Source organism: Chamaea fasciata, unplaced genomic scaffold, assembly GCF_029207755.1.
Source record: "Chamaea fasciata isolate MVZ Bird 193981 ecotype frontalis unplaced genomic scaffold, bChaFas1.0.hap1 SCAF_18, whole genome shotgun sequence".
In the NCBI taxonomy this organism is placed as follows: domain Eukaryota; kingdom Metazoa; phylum Chordata; class Aves; order Passeriformes; family Sylviidae; genus Chamaea; species Chamaea fasciata.
In genome coordinates this window covers 5,163,842-5,181,518 of record NW_027094103.1, presented here as the reverse complement: position 1 = coordinate 5,181,518, position 17,677 = coordinate 5,163,842, and the positions used below count along the sequence as shown (strand labels likewise).

Sequence of the window (17,677 nt, the reverse complement as noted above, 5' to 3'; positions counted from 1 at the left end):
TCATCTCACAGCCCCTGCCAGTGAATGTAAATGGCATAAAGAGCATGTGGAACAGATGGAATGAGACATGCACGTAAAGAATTAAAGTATTTGTGAGGGAATTTGGCAAGGATGTTGGAATGCTTCAAGCACTGTGTACGGGGGTGGAGGGAGGGAGACCAGGATGAGTTGTGGGGGCCTCTATGCTGTGATCCATTTCCTTCAGAAACAGTATGTGACCTATTTCTGTAATTGTGCTAAACATAGCAACAAATATTCCCTCCTTCCCACCTTCCTTCGGGAAGCTTGACAACTTCTTTAGTTGGAGAAAATGTTTCCTTGAGGAAGAGCTGTGAGCTGCTTGATTTTGCATTGAAATATTAGATGAAATTAAAGACAGCAAAGGTAAAAATGAGGCCTGGGGGGTAATAGGATTTTTTACCATCAGGGACGGTGCCCTCACCTGTGGGCAGTGCAGGGAAACCAGTGGGGAAACAATCCGCAGCTGTTAAATTCACATATTAAATGACTTTGAGTTTTCATTTTAAAGCGCCTTAATGGATTGGCTTAGCCCAATTATTTTAAAAGTGACATTTTAGGGGATTTTATATACACACACAAAGAGTGACGGTTTTTTGAGTGGCTCATCAAATTGGAAAGAAACAGGATGAAATTTTATGTAAAAGAGACAGAGAAAAGCTACTGGGAAATGGAATAAAAAGTATGGAATTCTGTTTACTCTTTCCTTTTACTATTGCTTGAAGGAAACTTGGTAACTCACATTTTTGATCAATTCATTGCATAACCTTTTTATGGGAAGGTACCTCTTGAAGTCCATGATCACAGCTTGGACTGGCTTTGAGCAGGCAGCTCTCCATGCCACGGGTAACACACAGATTAGGGTAACAGTTTTTTAATCTCCAGTCAGTCTTTCTCAGAGACAGGTGACAGAAGCCCTAAATCTGAGGATAAATGTTCTTGTTCACTGCTCAAACTAAACATCTAAATTCAGAGATGGGAAAGGGTGCTTTCCTGCAGCCACAGGAAAAGCTGAAATATTAACTAAACAGATTTTTAAAAGAAAAAAGTGATGAGTTTTGAACAGTGCAGACCAGCAGTTTAGGATAAGGTAACACCTGATGGTTTTCATTAAATCCGTAACACTTCTCATGGTGCTACTGGACTTTAAAGGAAGCCCCCAGACAGTGAGTTTGCCCCAAAAGAAATCCTGAAACGACAATGTGAATAGAAGACACAAGTAAGGTTTCCCTTGATAATCATAAAAGGCTCAAATTACCTTCCTTTCCATCCCCAAAGGGGGCATAAATACTTCATTTATGAGATTGTTTACGCATGACTAATCTATTTCTACTTGCTAATTGTAATGACTAATGTGTGTTACAAGACAAATATTAGCTTGTAATAATACCTGAACAAGTAGATTTATAAGCGTTAAGCAAAAATACAAATAATTAGCAGGAGCTGACTGGCATTATCGTCTAATTAAGTGTAAAGACACTTTCTATATGAAAGCAAAAGCCTGAAGATTTCTCAAGAAGCTGTAGGAATAACTAGGCCAGGCTGCTGTTCTCTCGATAAAAGGGCAGGAGTCAGGTAATATTTAATTTTCACGGGAGCTGCATTCAGTCACGCTTCCCCCACTGATGTCAGTGCAAGAAAAGCACTTTCGGCCTGTTCCTACCTGCTGAGGCCATATGTCCACTGGGAAGAATTTGGCAGACATCTCCAAGTAGAAGTAATTACAAGAGACAGGAGCAGCCCAGAGAGCAGAGTTTGGGAGTTATTTCTGCGCTGCCCAACTCCCTGCCCACTGCTCCCAGAGAGGGAGTGCAGCTCACCCAGCACTGGGTGTGATACACAGACACACTTTTGACTTGGGCTGTGCTGCTTTGTTTAAATCAAATGTGAAAACTCTTCTTCATTAAAAGTGGGTTCTCTTTAGGTGAGGTGGAACATCACCGCACTTATTCCAGCCTATGGAATACATCTCCATTTTCTGGAGATTCCATTGTAAGGGGCACATGAACCAAAGGGATTTTCCAACTGCTACGATGTAAATTTTATCTGCAGGTCAAAGCACCACAGCTCATATTATATTTGAAAAGTGAATTTAAAGGGACACCATTGAGTGTGGTATCTCCTGAAGGAACACTGAGGGTGCATAGGCCAGAAACTCCCACGGATTGTACCCTCCTTGTCTGAGAGGCAAGGCTGGAGTAGTGATTCCCAGACTGTCCTGGATGGAAAGCTAGCTGGTTAATCCCAGGCTGGAGCCGGAGCACACACCGTGAGCAGGCAGCACCTGTGATGAGAGAATTTGACCTCAAGAAGCAACTTGGGACAGAAGCATGACACCGTGACACGGGCTGAAAATTGATGGCAGTTGGCTCTGAAGGTACCAATTGGCTCCAAGGGTACAAATTGGATTTTGGCTCATAAATGGTGTCATTACCTCAAAAATACTATTCTAGAGGAACTTGTTACAGTAATAGTGTAATCCTCCATTTAACATCTGTGAGTAGCACCTAAAATATTTGACCTGTATCACAGACAGGCAGCCCGGAGTCTTGCCTGAAACCACAAAGTGAGCTGAGGGTTGTGCTAGAATTGTTACCCAGCTCTCACACTACCAAACGCTTCCTTCCATTTTGACATCTTCCAAGTTTTCAGTATTTTGAAATAAATGATTGGAATAGTTCACACTGAGGGGCAGGATGAGGAGCTCCTCCCTGGCAGGTACCACAGGGACACAAGGGGTGTGTCTGATCTTCAGCTGCAAATAATTCCAGTGCCCGGGTGGACACTGGGAATGTGCTCCTCCTGCAACCCAGGGGTCTGCACCCAGTTGAATCTTAGCAAGGATTTTGTGTATTTGCAAAGCAAACAACAACAAAACAATTATTTGTGTGCCTTCATCCAGTCCATCTTAATATTGAGACCTAGAGATTCAGCAGAATAACTGCTCCTAAGTTTCTTCTTTTACTTGAATTCTACAGCTCTGATGTGAGTTTAGATTTTACACAAACACATTTCTTCCAAATACGGATTTGGAACACCAACTGTGTTTTGTCAAAATACTGTATTAGCTTGAAGGTGTAGAATAGAATTTAGGCTCTGCAGAGTGCTGTGACTTGTAGCTTTGTCAATCACTTTAAAAAAATTTCCCTTAGCAAAACCAAGCAGATTTCAGAATAAGTTTGTATCCATCAAGCCCCAAATCAGCAAGAGCAGACAGCACTTGTTTCTGAAAATGAGGAGCAGGGTTTGTTTAAATCAGCAGAGCTGGTCTCTGTCCATTTTAGGTCCATATGCCAGAAAACTGAAGGTCACCTCTGATTAGACTGGACCAGGATCCTCTGTGATTTCAGAAAATACAGGGGCTCGTGTGAACTGTTCCCCCTTGGATCAGGAGGTGAACCTTGGGGAGGCAGGGACAGCTCCTTGGTTTGATCCAGGGTACAATTTCCTGCCAGGACTGGGTCAGTGTTACCCTTTCCATCTCCTTCACAAACTCATCCAAATTTTAAATTTTTCTTCTGCGTAAAATCTCAGTCAAAGGATTTTCAGCCAGAATGATTGGCTGAGTGGGAATGCAGGTATTAGTTCTGTTGTGTGACTTAAATGAGGCCAAGAGGCTGCAGGCTCCACACAGGAAAATAATAAATATCCCTGTAATTCCTGTCTTTGTATATCAAGGAAAGACAAACATTTCAGTTTCTTCCTGAAACGAGTGTCAGAAAAATCCAAAAAAGCAATATTCACTGGGCTGCAGGAAAACAGAAGGCTGAACAGATATCTCTGAGCTGAAACATAGGTTCCCTTTACACAAACATTTTAAGGCATGGATAGTTTCTTGAGTAATCAAGAAAGAAGTTGATTAAATTAAAAGCAGTTGAAATATTTTATTGTATATTATTATATTATCTCTTAAGGTGAATATTTTAAATTTTTGATAGTAGGAGTGGTAGCAAAATAGGATTTGCTCTGTAATTCCACAGTAAATTAGGGCATGTGAAACCTTAAAAATCTCAGACAAATGCATTGTTTCATTTAATAGGGCTTGGAAACAGGGATGTCAACACAGGGCATCTCTGGAAGTCTTACGGCTCTAATTCCTTTATTCCTTCTCATAATTTCAATGAAAGCTTTCAGCACAACATTTGTCTGCAGTTGATGGATCACTGAATGCTTACAGCTGAACAAAATTAACATCAAAGATATCCAGTAAATTATTTTAATGGTTGGATCTTTACCAGTGCAAGCTTTGCCTTCTGCATGTTTTGTTTCCCATAAAAATACAGTTCATATATGTTCTGAAGGCAGAATTTAGCCAGAGCTGACTATTTGCTTTGATTTACATTTCTTATAAGTGAGCTCTGAGTGAACTTGACAGCTCCATGGCCGAAGGGAAGTCCTGATACCGAGGTTCCAGAACAAAAGGGCCTTAATGAGGTCAGAGTGGTAACAGAATGCAAAACAGAATATTCCTTATTCAATCTCATTATTACCGATGAGCCTCCACTGGGTTGTTCAGGCTCCGGTTTGGAATGGGGTGGGAGGAAGCAAAGGCAGAAGGAAGAACAGACTTAAATGTGAATTATATAGAAATTATTACAAATATTGCGATGTGTGTGCTCGAGTGAAATGCAGGGACATTGCCTTTGCGTTTTGGTCAGTACACCTGACACTGAGCCGCTGTTTTAGTCTGCGGATGAGGTTTTTCCCAGTGCTATGACCTGAACTTCAATCTCTCTTTAAACGGTCAAGTCCATGGCAGTGACATCTACTCCAAACCCTTTGCTCTCCGTCCCATAAATGCTCGCTGACTCACAGCTGCTCTCCCCTCTTCAGATCCCAGACCTATGGAATGGTTGGTTCTCTTTTCAGTTTGCAACACAACTTTGTACCCTCAGAAATCGAGATGTACAAAACTTGAGAGCGCAACAATGAAATATGTTTTCATGACAAGAAAAACAAATCTAGAGGGAAGAGGAGGAGTTGGCAATTCCTATTAAATGTTGCTTATAAGGATCTGAATTTCAAAGCAAGAATCTGCACAGTGGTTGATAATGGACTGAAGTTGCAGAGTTGTTGCCTAGAAAGTATTTTTTATACCTTTCCAGATTGTGGTAACTGTTTCTGCCTATGGATATTTGAAGGAGGAACTGTTGGAAGATGACAGAAGGCAAAGAGCTGCATTAATCCAGGCTCTGATGTGGACACCGATCACAGACAGGAGCCACACTTTTTATTCATCTTTTTTGTAACATTACTTGAGCATGACTTTCAAAAACCCCAAAGGTTTCTTAGGACTTACAAGAAAAACTTCACTTTATCTTTTCCCACCACAGGAAAGGAAAATTATTTTTAGAATTCCAAAAGTATTTGGAGTGATGAACTTCATTTGCCCATTCTTTTCCTGCACTTTGTCCACAAAGGCCATACTGGCAGATTTTTTTTTTTGTTTGTTTTAATTTTAAACTGCAAAGTAAACCTTGTAAGTTTGGCAGGAGAAACCCTTAGACATTTCAGGGCAATACTTTGCAATTCTTGTTTTTACAGCCATAAACACCTTCTAACGCCAGAGGGGAAGAGGACTTAAATCCAGATAAAATAAGATTCCTAAACCTTGAAAACTGAACACAGATTTATGGGCCAATTTTAATATTTGGGCTCCCATGCCAAAAGCTGCACATTCCACATGTGCAGCACGGGGTGTTGTCTGCCTGGCAGATTCCAGGGTCATGGCACACCAAGCTGCATCAGCCATCCAGAGTTACCCCACAACCTATTCCAACAAATAAACTCGGAGTTTTGTTCTCAGAATGTGTTCGCCAAATGTTATTTCCATATTTACTTTGCCTTTTAGCCTTAAATATTTTATTTTTTTTTCCTCTTGTAGTATTTTTATCCTGTATCCTATTTAACACCTTTTAATAAGCTAAATTCTTACCAAGCGAGCACAACAACATCTGAAAGATGAAATCTCTCTCTTTGATGGTATGAAACCATGACCCAACAGGCCCATCCTCTGCCTGCAGGGCTACTGGGAGCTTCATGTTAGATTATTAAACCCTTCAGAAACTCAGGTATGTTTATTCCTAATGCGAGGTATCTTGCCAAATCACCATTCTTTCCTCTTTTGAGTGCAAAAATAATTTACAATTTAAAAGTATTTGCCATTTTTTTCTGCCTAACTCACACCCCCCTTTCATTCCTGAGTAGTTTCAGTTGTCATTTGCTTCTCTCTGTTCTTCCAAGCAGCTCATTTACTTTGGTTCTACAGAATATTTAAATGTGAAGTTGCAACGGTGTCTCACAGAAACCAAAAGGACAAGCTGGAGCACAAAACTGTTCCTCACTTCCACTTGAAAATAAACACTTTCCTCTGCCTTCCTTGCAAGGTCTTCGGTCCAGTTCTCTGTCCCACTTGCACCTGAAGCTCCCAAAGCCTCTGTGAAACACAGATTCTCCTTCTTTCTTTAAAAAAATAAAGTGAAAACCTGTTCACAGGTTTTGACACATTTTGACTGTCAAATGGGTCAGCATATATGGGACTGCCTGAAGCTAGATTTTTAAATCTTATCTCTGTTTCCAACAACTTCTATTTTTTTAGCATTACACTTGCTTGAAAGTAACAGTTTGCATTTACTACTTGCTTCATCCCTACCAGTTATACCTGAAATGTCATCTAAATATCACTGTGATGTAGGGAAGGAATCAATCTACTCTGCTCCTGAACTGTTTTTATCCTTTCATCCACAGCCACATTTCTAGAGATTTTCTCGGATTCATTGCTGGCAGTTTAAACTTCACACTGACAAATTTAGCCATCCTTTTTTTCCTGGCTGCCTTACACTTCCATCACCAGTAAAGGCACCCAGCTACAAGCATTGCTCTTTAGAATGAGTTGGGTACCTTTGGTGCCTTCCTTTCTTTCATGTTCCTTCTCTGTCCATCCCACTCCTCCCTGCTCTCACTGTGCTCCTGCTGCTCCTCCATTTGTAGCAGTCAGGGACGATCTTTCCTCTTGCTAGACAGCACGAGATTGTCTATCTCCCCTTGCCTGCCACTGCTTCCTTTCCTGCCTCTCTTCTATCTTTTACAACCCAGAGAACAAGCAGCTCCTAAGATAATTTGTCTGTTTTTTTGATAAAAAGAAGGGAGCACATCGGCTCCTGAGTCAGCTTAGATGTCCCATTCTTGTGATTAGGACTTGAGTATTAATTTGAACTTTTTCTCTTCTCACTTTCCTGATGATGTGACCTTTGGTTAATGGAAGTCCCCTACAACTGTTTGCAGATTTCTTTCAACATTATCTTGGAGGTGGAAAAACTTCCCCAAATTGGCTTTCCAGGTCATGAATCTTTCCTCAAACTGCTCCGTAATAGGCACTGTTAGTATAGGATCAAGACAAGCAAATAACATCATTTTCAGGGAATTTTCATGTGTGTGACTCTCAGGGGGATGTGGAACCCTTGGCAAGGTTGGCTGTCTCAAAGACCACGGTCTGATCACTGGCAGGACTTCAGCTATGGGTCTATGGACAGCTGCTCTACAAACAAACCTTTTACCGATGTTTTTAATTTCCTTCTAGAAGAACCCATACCTTCAGAAAATCAATATCTTGTTTTAAAACTCAGATAACTGTTTTTATTTTTACCAGGAGTAAATAAACCTGCTAATGCAGCTATTCATGTATCTTAACAAAATGAAAATGTGAGTTTACAGGCGATCTTTATCAGTGTTTAAAAAAAAGAACTATTGGGTAATGGTTTGTTTTGTGAAGTTTAAAATTATTTTAATGTTAAAATTAGATGTTGTTATTAAGCCAGTGAATTGGTTTGACTGGCTCAGCTTTGGTTTTTTTCTCTCTTATGTCTCCAACGTGTGGAAGCAATTTTTTTTGTTTAAGAACAAAATAATTTTGAGTTGTTGATACAAACACTTGAAAAAAATACGCAAGTATTGTATGAATTGAATAACACTTAAGAAATTTATGCAATCTCATAAAAAGTGGACAATGAGACCACTGAGAACATCCCTGGAGTGAGGCTGCTCAGCTGCGCTGTACCACAAAAAGAAACTACATAAATCATGGTCAAAATCTTCTAAAATTCTGTGACTTTTAATCCTTGCCAATGAACTTGCTCACTTGAGTATAATTTATTTAAGAGCAACTCGAGAGCCGGGGACAAAAAGAATTATTTTATTTTTAGGTTTTTGCTTTATGGAACAGTTGGAGATCACTTTCTTGTGTGGTACTCATAATTTGGGTATCGTATCATCCTCCCCTCCCTGTTCTTGCCATTACTGGGGAGGAAAACACAGAAAACAGTAAAAATAAAACTTGATTAAATAAGGCACGAGGCAATCCTTAGTGATGCTGCAGCCACTGGACTTTGTTCTAGTAAGTAACCAGCAAAAATATATGGAAAAGTATGTTCCACCTGGAAATGAGTTGTCTTTGTCATGGAATGTCCAATGCTGCTGAGTTTTGACACGGACAAAATTTGGCTGATGTCCAGTTCTGCTCCTGGTGTGAGAAGGTCCAAATCCTACAGCCAGAGCAGGGAGAGCCCTGTCTGAATCTTCTGCTCCAGCCAGTCCTATTCCTCCAGGAAACACTCTTTCCATGGATGGGGTATACAGCAAAGGGGCCAGACTTTGGGACAAAACAAAGCCAAGCCCCTGTTCACCATTCCATCTTTGCTGGAGCCTCCTGTGACACCTTTGTGTCTTCCCCCCTGTCGAGTTTGAAGTTTAAGCAGCACCTGCTGGTGAAAACAAAGGCTATGGAAGTGCTGAGCCATCCTCCTGGAAGAACAGGTTTCGTCACTACTCTGAGTTCTGGGGAAGTTGTCCCAGAGTGCAATAAACTGGGCTATTACTGTTTGGAGTAATTTTGTCAAGGTGAGGACTGGCTCATCCTCAGCTCTGTGTGCTGAAGGCTGAGTGTGACCCAGCTGATCTCTATGAGCCCAGGAAACTTTCAGGGGCAAACTTTGGAATTGCAAATTAATCCATGGACAGATTTAGTTAAGACTGTGTCTTCCTACTACAGAAAAAAAAAAAAAAAAAAAAAAAGGTTATTTTGCATAATAGAAACCCCAATGTTGCTGTTCATGTTCATTGAATTTTGAAAAGAGGTAAAAGAAAACAGGGAATAAAACTGGAATGCCCTGAGTTGGGGAGCACGTTCCACCACATACCATCTCAGGTAATTATGCACAAGGAAGTGTCATGTGTGTGTGATAGCTGCAAGTGGAACAGTTTCTGTTTGAAGTAGCACTGCTGTCAGAGACAGCAAGGGAACTTCTCTAGTTTGGTTCTGGGAAGGATTAGACTGTAACGATTTCCCTTCTCTGTGATAGCTGAACACAATATAAAGGCAAGTACCTAGCAAAGGGTACTTGAAAAGAAATGTTACCTTCTTTTTTTTTTTTTTTCAGTTTAAAGCCAAAATGGACTTGGCAGCACAGGGCTGTGGTCAAAATGTGTGACCAGTACCATTTCCAAAGTGCAAGAACCAACTACTCAACTTCAGAACTTTGCCACAAAACAGGTAATTGAATTACATTGCATGATTTTTGGTAGAACTGAAAGAGGGGAGAATTAGATTAGAGGGTAGGAGGAAATTGCTTATGGTCAGGATGGGGAGGTGCTGGCACAGGTTGTCCAGAGCAGCTGTGGCTTCCCCACCTCTGGAAGTGTCCAAGGCCAGGTTGGACGGGGCTGAAAGCAACCTGGGATAGTGCAAGTGTCCCTGCTCATGGCAGGGGTGGCACTGGATGGGCTTTAAGACCCCTCCCAACCCAGGCCATTCTATGATTTCACAATTCTTAATTTATAAAGTATTTAACATTCATAAGACTACTGGAAGGTGGACAAAGCAACACAGTATGAGTATGTTGACATCTCTCCTCATGAAGATGAACCTGAATCATCTGTTAGACCTCACATTTTCCTGACAAAATAAAGCATTATAAGTCATCACTATTTGAAAGATCCAGATAAGACAAATGGTGCTGACTGGAAACACCATTTGGAGGCTAAGCAGCATATGGAAGGAACAGGAATTCTGCAGTGTCCAATCCTGCACAGTATTTATCTGGATAAATAATAACGATTCACAATTCCAAAATATTTTCTATAATAAGAAGTTTTTTGGTTTTGTTTTTTTTCATGGTAGTGGGTGTTCTTTTATTCCAGAAATAGGATGGATACTTCATCAAAGGCTTTGTTGTCCCTGGGCCTCCTGCGGTGATAGGATGGGTGCGTGGCGCTGCAGTGGAGTTACAAAAGCTCTGCTATTTTAATGCGGAAGGATGTGGTTTGAGGCTGGTTAATACACATTGCTTGACATATTTACAAGTGTCAGATTGTGTTCTCTGTTTATAAGACCTGTGCCAAAAGGAAGGGGAGTAACATGGGCCAAAGTACTTCCCTGATTGCGGGTGCCAGGATGTAACAAGCAGTTTCAAGGATGTGACACCTGGACTGAATAAATTGCAATTGTAACTGAACGTGAATAATTTGTATTTGAAAACACTTTTCCTCACAGTATAGGCCCAGTCTTCGCAAGACACAATTCCTGCTCGGTGTGGCAGGGAAGGGATTGGATGGATGATGGATTTGTCAGAGGAAACACACACATGGTAAGAACTCTGAGCTGCGTGGAAATTTTGTTTTGGCTTAAGTTCTGTCTCTCACTCTGTGTACGCAATTCAGGTAAATGTGATGCCTTTTTGCAGGAGAGATTTGTTACCATGAGGTAAATCCAAACAAACTCCAGTCAGCCATTGCAAGAGATGCTAATCTTAATTTATTGCCGAGAAAAGTAAATTGCAAAAAAGACGCTTAAATGAGATTAAAATCACGATAAGGAAAGCTACCATTGAGTACAGAGTGGGAACTTTTCCCACTGAATCATATAATTGAAAATGTGCTGCATTTCTGTATTAAGCTTAAGCTGAAATGCTCAATATCTTCATCTGTTAAGCACAATATTTGCTTTTTACCACCTGTGGAACTCTCCCTCCAGTCAGAGAGAAACTCAGGCAGGTGAGCTGCCTAAATCTGCTCCCACTGGTTCAAATCAGCGGGTGAAAACAGTGAAAATGTTATTTGTGAGGAATTATCTGCTTCAAACTGAGTACCTTCTTGCATGATGCTAACTTAAGAGTTGGACTCCATGATCCTTGTGGGTTCCTTACAACTCAGAATATTCTGTGGTTCTTCGTCAGACCATGATTATTTTGGGAATGATTTCCATTTGTTTATCTAACTCAGGTGTTTTTGAGCCCTTTTTTGAAAACTGATGCCACCCAATGTCTTTGAAGGTGTTTCAGGTGAGCGCGGGGCTGTGTAGAACGTGGGGTTAAACCCGGCTACGACCGGGAGCTCGGCAGTGGCCAGGAACGAGTTTTGAGGCCTTTCTAAAATCGCTTTGCTCACTCTCAGGTGCTGGGGAAACCCTCCGGTGAAGCGCAGAATGGCCGGGACCGTGACTGCCCCGTGACCGGCACCCCGAGCGACTTCCCTTCCACGGACAGGACACGGCCATGGTGCCACGGAATATCCCGAGGTGGAAGGGACTCACCAGGATCATCCAGTCAGCTCCTGCCCCTGCCAGGGCCACCCCAAAAATCCCACCCTGTGCATTCCTGAGAGCGTTGTCCAAGGGCACCTGGAGCTCTGGCAGCCTCGGGGCTGTGCCCATTGCCTGGGGAGACTGGTCAGTGCCCGAAGAAAAAGGAAAACCTTTCCCAAATGTCTGGGTAGCGTGTTTGTTCTTTTTGCTTTCCCTTGATAGTTAATAAGGTAATTCTGTATGGTTCAGAGACAGTAAATGGTAACTTTGCTTATCCCGTTCTTTATTTATTTGGGAAGGAAAAAAAAAAAGCCCCTTTGGTAAACTTGTAACATCACAATGTGAAACTCTTGTTTCACCTCTTCCAGTAAGTCAGTGGTTTTCCTATGTCCTGCGGTAATTTCTGACTTTCACGCGGCCCCCGGGGAGCCCGTTCAGTCCCCGACCACCCTCTGGGGGAGGAACCCTGTGCTGATCTCCGCCCTACCCTCCCGTGGCACGGCTCCAGCCGTTCCCTGGGGCGCTGTCAGGGAGCGGAGATCCCGTTCCGAGGGTGTGACCGGGAGGTGTCACCGGGAGCCGGGACCGGGAGCCGGGACGGGGACCCCCCGCGGCCCCGCCGCTCCCGAGCGCCCCCAGCGGGCGGCGGGCGCGGCGCAGCGGCGGCGGCGGGAGGCGCCCCGGCGCCGGGGCCCCGCCCCCGGGCCCGCGTCACGTGGTGCGGCGCGGGCCAATGGCGCGGCGCGGTGCGGGCCCGGGCGCCATTGCTGTCAGAGCGCAGGAGGCAGAGCGGGCGCGGAGCTGCGGCCGCCGCGGGCACGGCCGGCACAGCGCGGGCGGACAGCGCTCCCTGCCCGGGCCGGGCCGCGCCCGCACCGCCGTCACCCCGCGGGCAGCGCCGACGAGGCGGCGGCGCCGGCGGCGGCAGCGGGAGGAGGAAGAGGAGGAGGAGGAGGAAGAAAACACCATCCACGCACAGCCAGCGGCGGCAGCAGCGAGGGGCGGCCGGGCGGGGCGGGGAGGGGACACAGCGCCCCCCGCCCGCCGCCGCCTCCGCACGGGGCCGGGACCGGGACACCCCCTCGCCCCGCCCGCACCGCGTCCCGCACGGACCCGCCGCCCTCCGCGCGACCCCCGGCCGGGGGGGGCCGCACCTGGACGCGGAAGGGCGGCCCCGGGCCCCCCCTTCCTCCTCTTCTTCTCCCGGCCTGGAGGAGCGGGGGACGCGTCCCCCCTGCTTGCACCGGAGAAGGGCCTCCCGGCTCGAGGATTATCGGCGCGGGGGCGGGTAGCGAGGAGCAGCGCGCCCGCCCCGGCCTCGGCGCGTCCCCTCCCGGCCGCGGGGCCCCGCGGGGCCGAGGGGCCGGAGCGCGGCGGCCGCCCCGGGCAGTGACGGGGGTCGCCCCGGGGGCCGCCCGCCTTGCCCCTCGCCCCCCGGCCGTCCCCCCAGACATGCCCCGCCGTGGCGGCCCGGCTCGCCGAGGATCATGACTGCGGCGGCGAACTGGGTGGCGAACGGGGCCAGCCTGGAGGACTGTCACTCCAACCTCTTCTCGCTGGTGAGTGAGTGAGTGGGTGCCCGGGGGTGGCTCCGCGCCGGGTTTGGCGGTCGGGAGCAGCTGCCGGGGGTTTATAGGCAGGGCCCGGGGCTGCTCCTGCGCTGGCCCCTCCCCCGGCCCGGTCCCCGTGTTTATTTTGCTCCTTAGCGTGGTTTGCTGCGGGTCCGTGTATCGCGCTCGCAGCTGGGGAGCGGGGAGGGGACGGCTCTGTGTCCCCGGCACGACCATCTTCCCTGGTAAACAGGCTCCTCTCCCCGCCTCCCTTGGCACTCCGTGCCCTGTGCGCTTTGTGCCACCGAACCGGGGGGTTTTCTCTCTCACAATGACAAACGCCATTTCAGCAGCAGCGAACGCTCATGTAGTGTGATCGTCTGTCGGACTTAGCTCTGGGCTCCTGTGACGGCGTGTCAGCTGCTGTTACAGCCTGCTCTCCTCTTTGCACACATCGTGCTCGGGGGCAAGAGGTTAAAAAGAAAAAACCCAAACCTTTTAATTTTTTTCTTCTCTGAAGAACAACAGCGGCTGACAGTAGTGTGCCGGATTGTTTGCATAGATGCCGTCTGCCCATCTCACTGGGAACTTCCGACATCGATTGCGTGGTTTAATGTTGCAGAAATCGTGGTGTCAGTTTTGGCTGGCTATGTATTGGCAATTTAAATTTAAAATACGAAAACAAATCGCGTGTAATGGCAAAGTCATTTGGAAATACCTTGCTTTATTTTACCTGGCACGCGCAGGAGCATTATCCCTTCTGGCTGGGCAACAGCTGAGCGAGCGAGAGGGCTGCTGGATCATCGGGAGCCTTCCAGGGCTACAGGGATAATGCCGGAGGGGAGGAGGGACTCGTTCGGAGCGTGGTGTGGTGGAGTTCAAACCTTGTGATGCAACTTTGGGGGTAGCATGTGTGAAAGGGTTGTGGTGGGTGCCCCCTCCCCGCAGCAGAGCTCTGCCAGAATTGGAGGTGGGTGCATATGTTCTTCTGATGGAACGGAAGAGATTGTTTTTAGCTCCCTTGTGAGACTAAGGAGAGGGGGGGAAAAAAGGAAATTACTTAGAAATGCAAATGATCGAGCTCTTTGTTTTATGTTTTCTAAACTTCATTGTAGTGTAATTTTTATTTTGTCTCAGGGTTGTTTGTTTTTTTTTTTATTTTTGAAGTCTACATATGTTTGGTGTATATTTTGCTCGTACCTTTTAAGAATCTGGGACAAGAGCCGTCGTCTTCCACTGCTGAAAAACTGTCCCAAGAGCTTGTTCTGTGAGAATGATACATTTCTTACTTTGGCTTTTTATTGAACTGTTAGGTTTTGCAAGTTTGTATGGGTGCTTCTGTTTGAAGGCGTGTAGTAATATTGATAAATATGTAGCAGTGCTCTGTGTATCGAGATGCAGGAAGGGTGATTTGGGGGATTGTTATGGTGATTTCGACTACACCGCTCTTAACCAGGCAGGAAAATAAATGGGGAAGCATAAAGGGAACAATCGTATCTGATTGTGGAAGGGCGGCAGTGGAGGGTTTGCTCCTCGCAGAGTTGAGAAGTCCCCGTTCATTAATGCAGGCTGGAGTGTGTGTTTGGAGAGGCGGAACTTCTCCTGCAGTTGCAATCTGCAGATCTGTCACTGGTAAAAATAATTGTTGGCATGCAATTAGCATAAATTATAAAGTGAAGCTATTTCATAGTTATTGTGGTTTGGTTGCCTTTTTTTTTTTTTTTCTCCCACCTGACTAGGCTTAGGGAAGTGTTCAATTTTAAATGGGTGTGCAATATCACTGAAATAAGTTTAACGAAATTCTTTTGCAAGTGGCTTTAATAATAATGAGTTTAATGTGCAACCCTTTAATCTCCCGTGTAATTTTGTGGGAGGTATCTCTGCCTTAATGTGGTGCTGTGTATGAAACTGCTTTTTTAATTGTATTCTGGCTCTGCCAAAAAAAGAAAGGAGTCAAGTAGTAGTATTTTTATAATTCAGCCTATATGAAAACTATTCGGAAGATTTATTTTATATTTTGTTATTTTTGGGGGGGATTTATGTAGCGGAGAAAGATATTGAAAATGGAAACACTGACTGGAAATACGTGGTCAGCACTACTGACCCTTTAACCTCAGATTGTCATATTCATTTCAAAATTTATGAAGTGTTAAAGCTACAGTAGTCTGGATTAGTAGTTAGAGAAACCTTTGCTAATCATTTACTTTTTCAGTGTAACAGAACAAAATGTAAACCACTAGTTGGTGGGAATCCATTCATTCTTTAGGAGCGAGATTAATTACAAATATTTTGAACATTGATTCTGCTATTAGAAGTTGGGGGTTTTTCGATTGCAGGCTTTGTTTTGTGTGTGAATCACAAAGAAATGTTCATGACAGGAGAATTACAGTTCTGAAATAATTATAGTCTATCGTGATACTGTTTGTTCAGGGTTAAATAATATTTCTTACCACAGACATTTGTTTTGTGGAAGCAGGAATGCTGTCTCCCTGCCCTGGAGAAGCCAGAGCTCTGTGCCAGCTCTGTCTGGTTGCTGTGGTGGATTTGGGTTGGTTTAGCAATTCCTGATTTCTGTTTTTCTGTCGACTGTAGACATGCTAGAGAGGTTGGGAGCCTTTACTGCTTCAGAATCTTTTGATGGGTAGTGTTTTCTAAAAGCTTTTAGTAACTGATTCTCTTTTATCAGTGATGTCCAGAAACTGTGGAGGCCCTCAGTGCTCTGGGCTCAAAATGTGTCACCCTGAGGGGAGGGTAAAAAAAAACCCTGAAGTGAAGGTTTTAAAGTTCCCTTTGCCTGTGCAGGTGCTGGGGGTGGTGCTGGGCTGGCAGAGCTGTGTTCCATGGGATGTCCCTCTGGATTGCAGCTCTTGGCAGCACCACTGTGTGTGTGTGTGTGTGTTCTCCAGCCAGAGAAAATGGGATAATGTTGGTGTGCTGTGGCAGGCAAAACCCTCAGGCAGCCTGCACAAAGACATCCCCAGCCGTGCTGGAAGCGTGGAGCCTTTCCCTGTAAGGTGATGGAAGGGCATCTTTGTCATCAGAGTCCTCCTCAAATAATAACTTGTTTAATCTGCTAGGTATAATGGCCTTGCTCATTAAAAATACACTTTCTGTCTGAATTTGCTGTTCCTAGCACAGCAGTAGGAGAAATGATATTTATCCTTGCTCTGTTTTTGCTGTAGTCAAAATGTCTGCTGCTGCTTCTGAAAAGAATGTCTGTTTTGATAAACAGTATTTAATAAGCCATTGTATGGGCCAGTTTATTTAAATACTAATTAAGAGCTGTCTAATAACTATTTAGAGACAAAATGTTCTGAGGTAATATGCTTTGTATTAAAACTTCAGCCTCAGCTGGCAAGCAGTCTTCCTGTGAATAATCCTTAATCATAAAAGTAGTCTTACTGAAATTAATTTGACTTTTCCTGTGAGTAAGGGTTACTCATATGACAGTGAGGGCTTGCATGGAGACGTTTCTTCAACTCTCTGGCTTTGCTGCCTTGGTGGATCCAAAGGCACAAGTCAGTCTCGGAAAACTGGGGTGAAGTTGCATAACATTGGGTATACTGGAGCTGGAGACAGTACAGCCAAGGGTGTGAGGAGTGACCTGAAATTTGGAGGAGCTTTCATGGGCTTGAAAGATTTGGTACTGTAGGAATCTTCATGCTGGAAAAGACATGACTGTGTTTTTGGGAAGTGAGACCAGGTTATAGAAGCTGCTATGAAAGATGTCCCGTGTTCTTGTGTAAGTGCATTCCTGGTGCCAGAAGGGTCCAGGCAGTGGGAATTGTGTTTGCTCTTATTTAAAAGGCAAAGTTACAAACAGTGAAGGCCGTTGCTACTGTTGCTTTTTCCAGTTCACATCCAGGAACAGAAGTTGTCCCCTTTGATCGGTGAGTTTTGTTGATGTTTCCAGAATAAAATAAAAGGAATTAAAGCAACCTGAGGTGGCATTTGGATTATTCTCCTAAAGGTTCTTCATGGCATCAGAAAGTAAAGGTTGCAGAGGCCGCTGTGAGCTGTTCCTTGGTGTTGCATAATAGTCAGTAAAGGACTTTGTAGTAAATGTTGATTGCTCAATGCCCTCAGTAGTAGCGAATTAACCAGTAGTCCTTGCTTGTTGCGTTTTCATAAATGCAGTGCTCCGAGCAGTGGGCTGGGATTTTGGCATGCTGGATGTTACAGCACTGCGCAGTGTCTATCTTGCTTGTTTGGAATTTTATGTAGGTGTGAATTTACATGCATAAATAATTAAGAAATTGAATTAACCTCTCAAGTTGTGCAAAAGTATTTGATTCTCTCGTTATCTTTATCCTGAGTTTCATTAGGTAACAAGACAGAAGTAGGGAGATGACATTAGAAAGCTTGTTCACTTCTTGCTAATAAAAGATTATTTCTGGTTTTAAATCACTTCAGTGGTAGGGTTTTATTATGTCCTGTCAGAGTATTTGACAGTTTAATGGGATGTGCCAGGGAGAGGGTTTGAAGAGAACGTACCCAGATTTGCAAAGAGATTGGGACAGTGATGTTCAGCCAG

The 17,677-nt window shown here is 44.6% G+C and overlaps 1 protein-coding gene across 1 annotated transcript in view; it reads left to right on the top strand.

Moving 5' to 3' along the window:
- Positions 1-12,775: 12,775 nt before the first annotated feature.
- The window catches only part of MED13L (mediator complex subunit 13L), a 166,053-nt gene continuing 161,151 nt past the window's right edge, over positions 12,776-17,677 (top strand). The window contains exon 1 of the mRNA XM_066200137.1: positions 12,776-13,152. Within this exon, the coding sequence (XP_066056234.1) occupies positions 13,081-13,152 (72 nt within the window). The 5' untranslated portion in view covers positions 12,776-13,080. The remainder of the gene's footprint in view (positions 13,153-17,677) is intronic.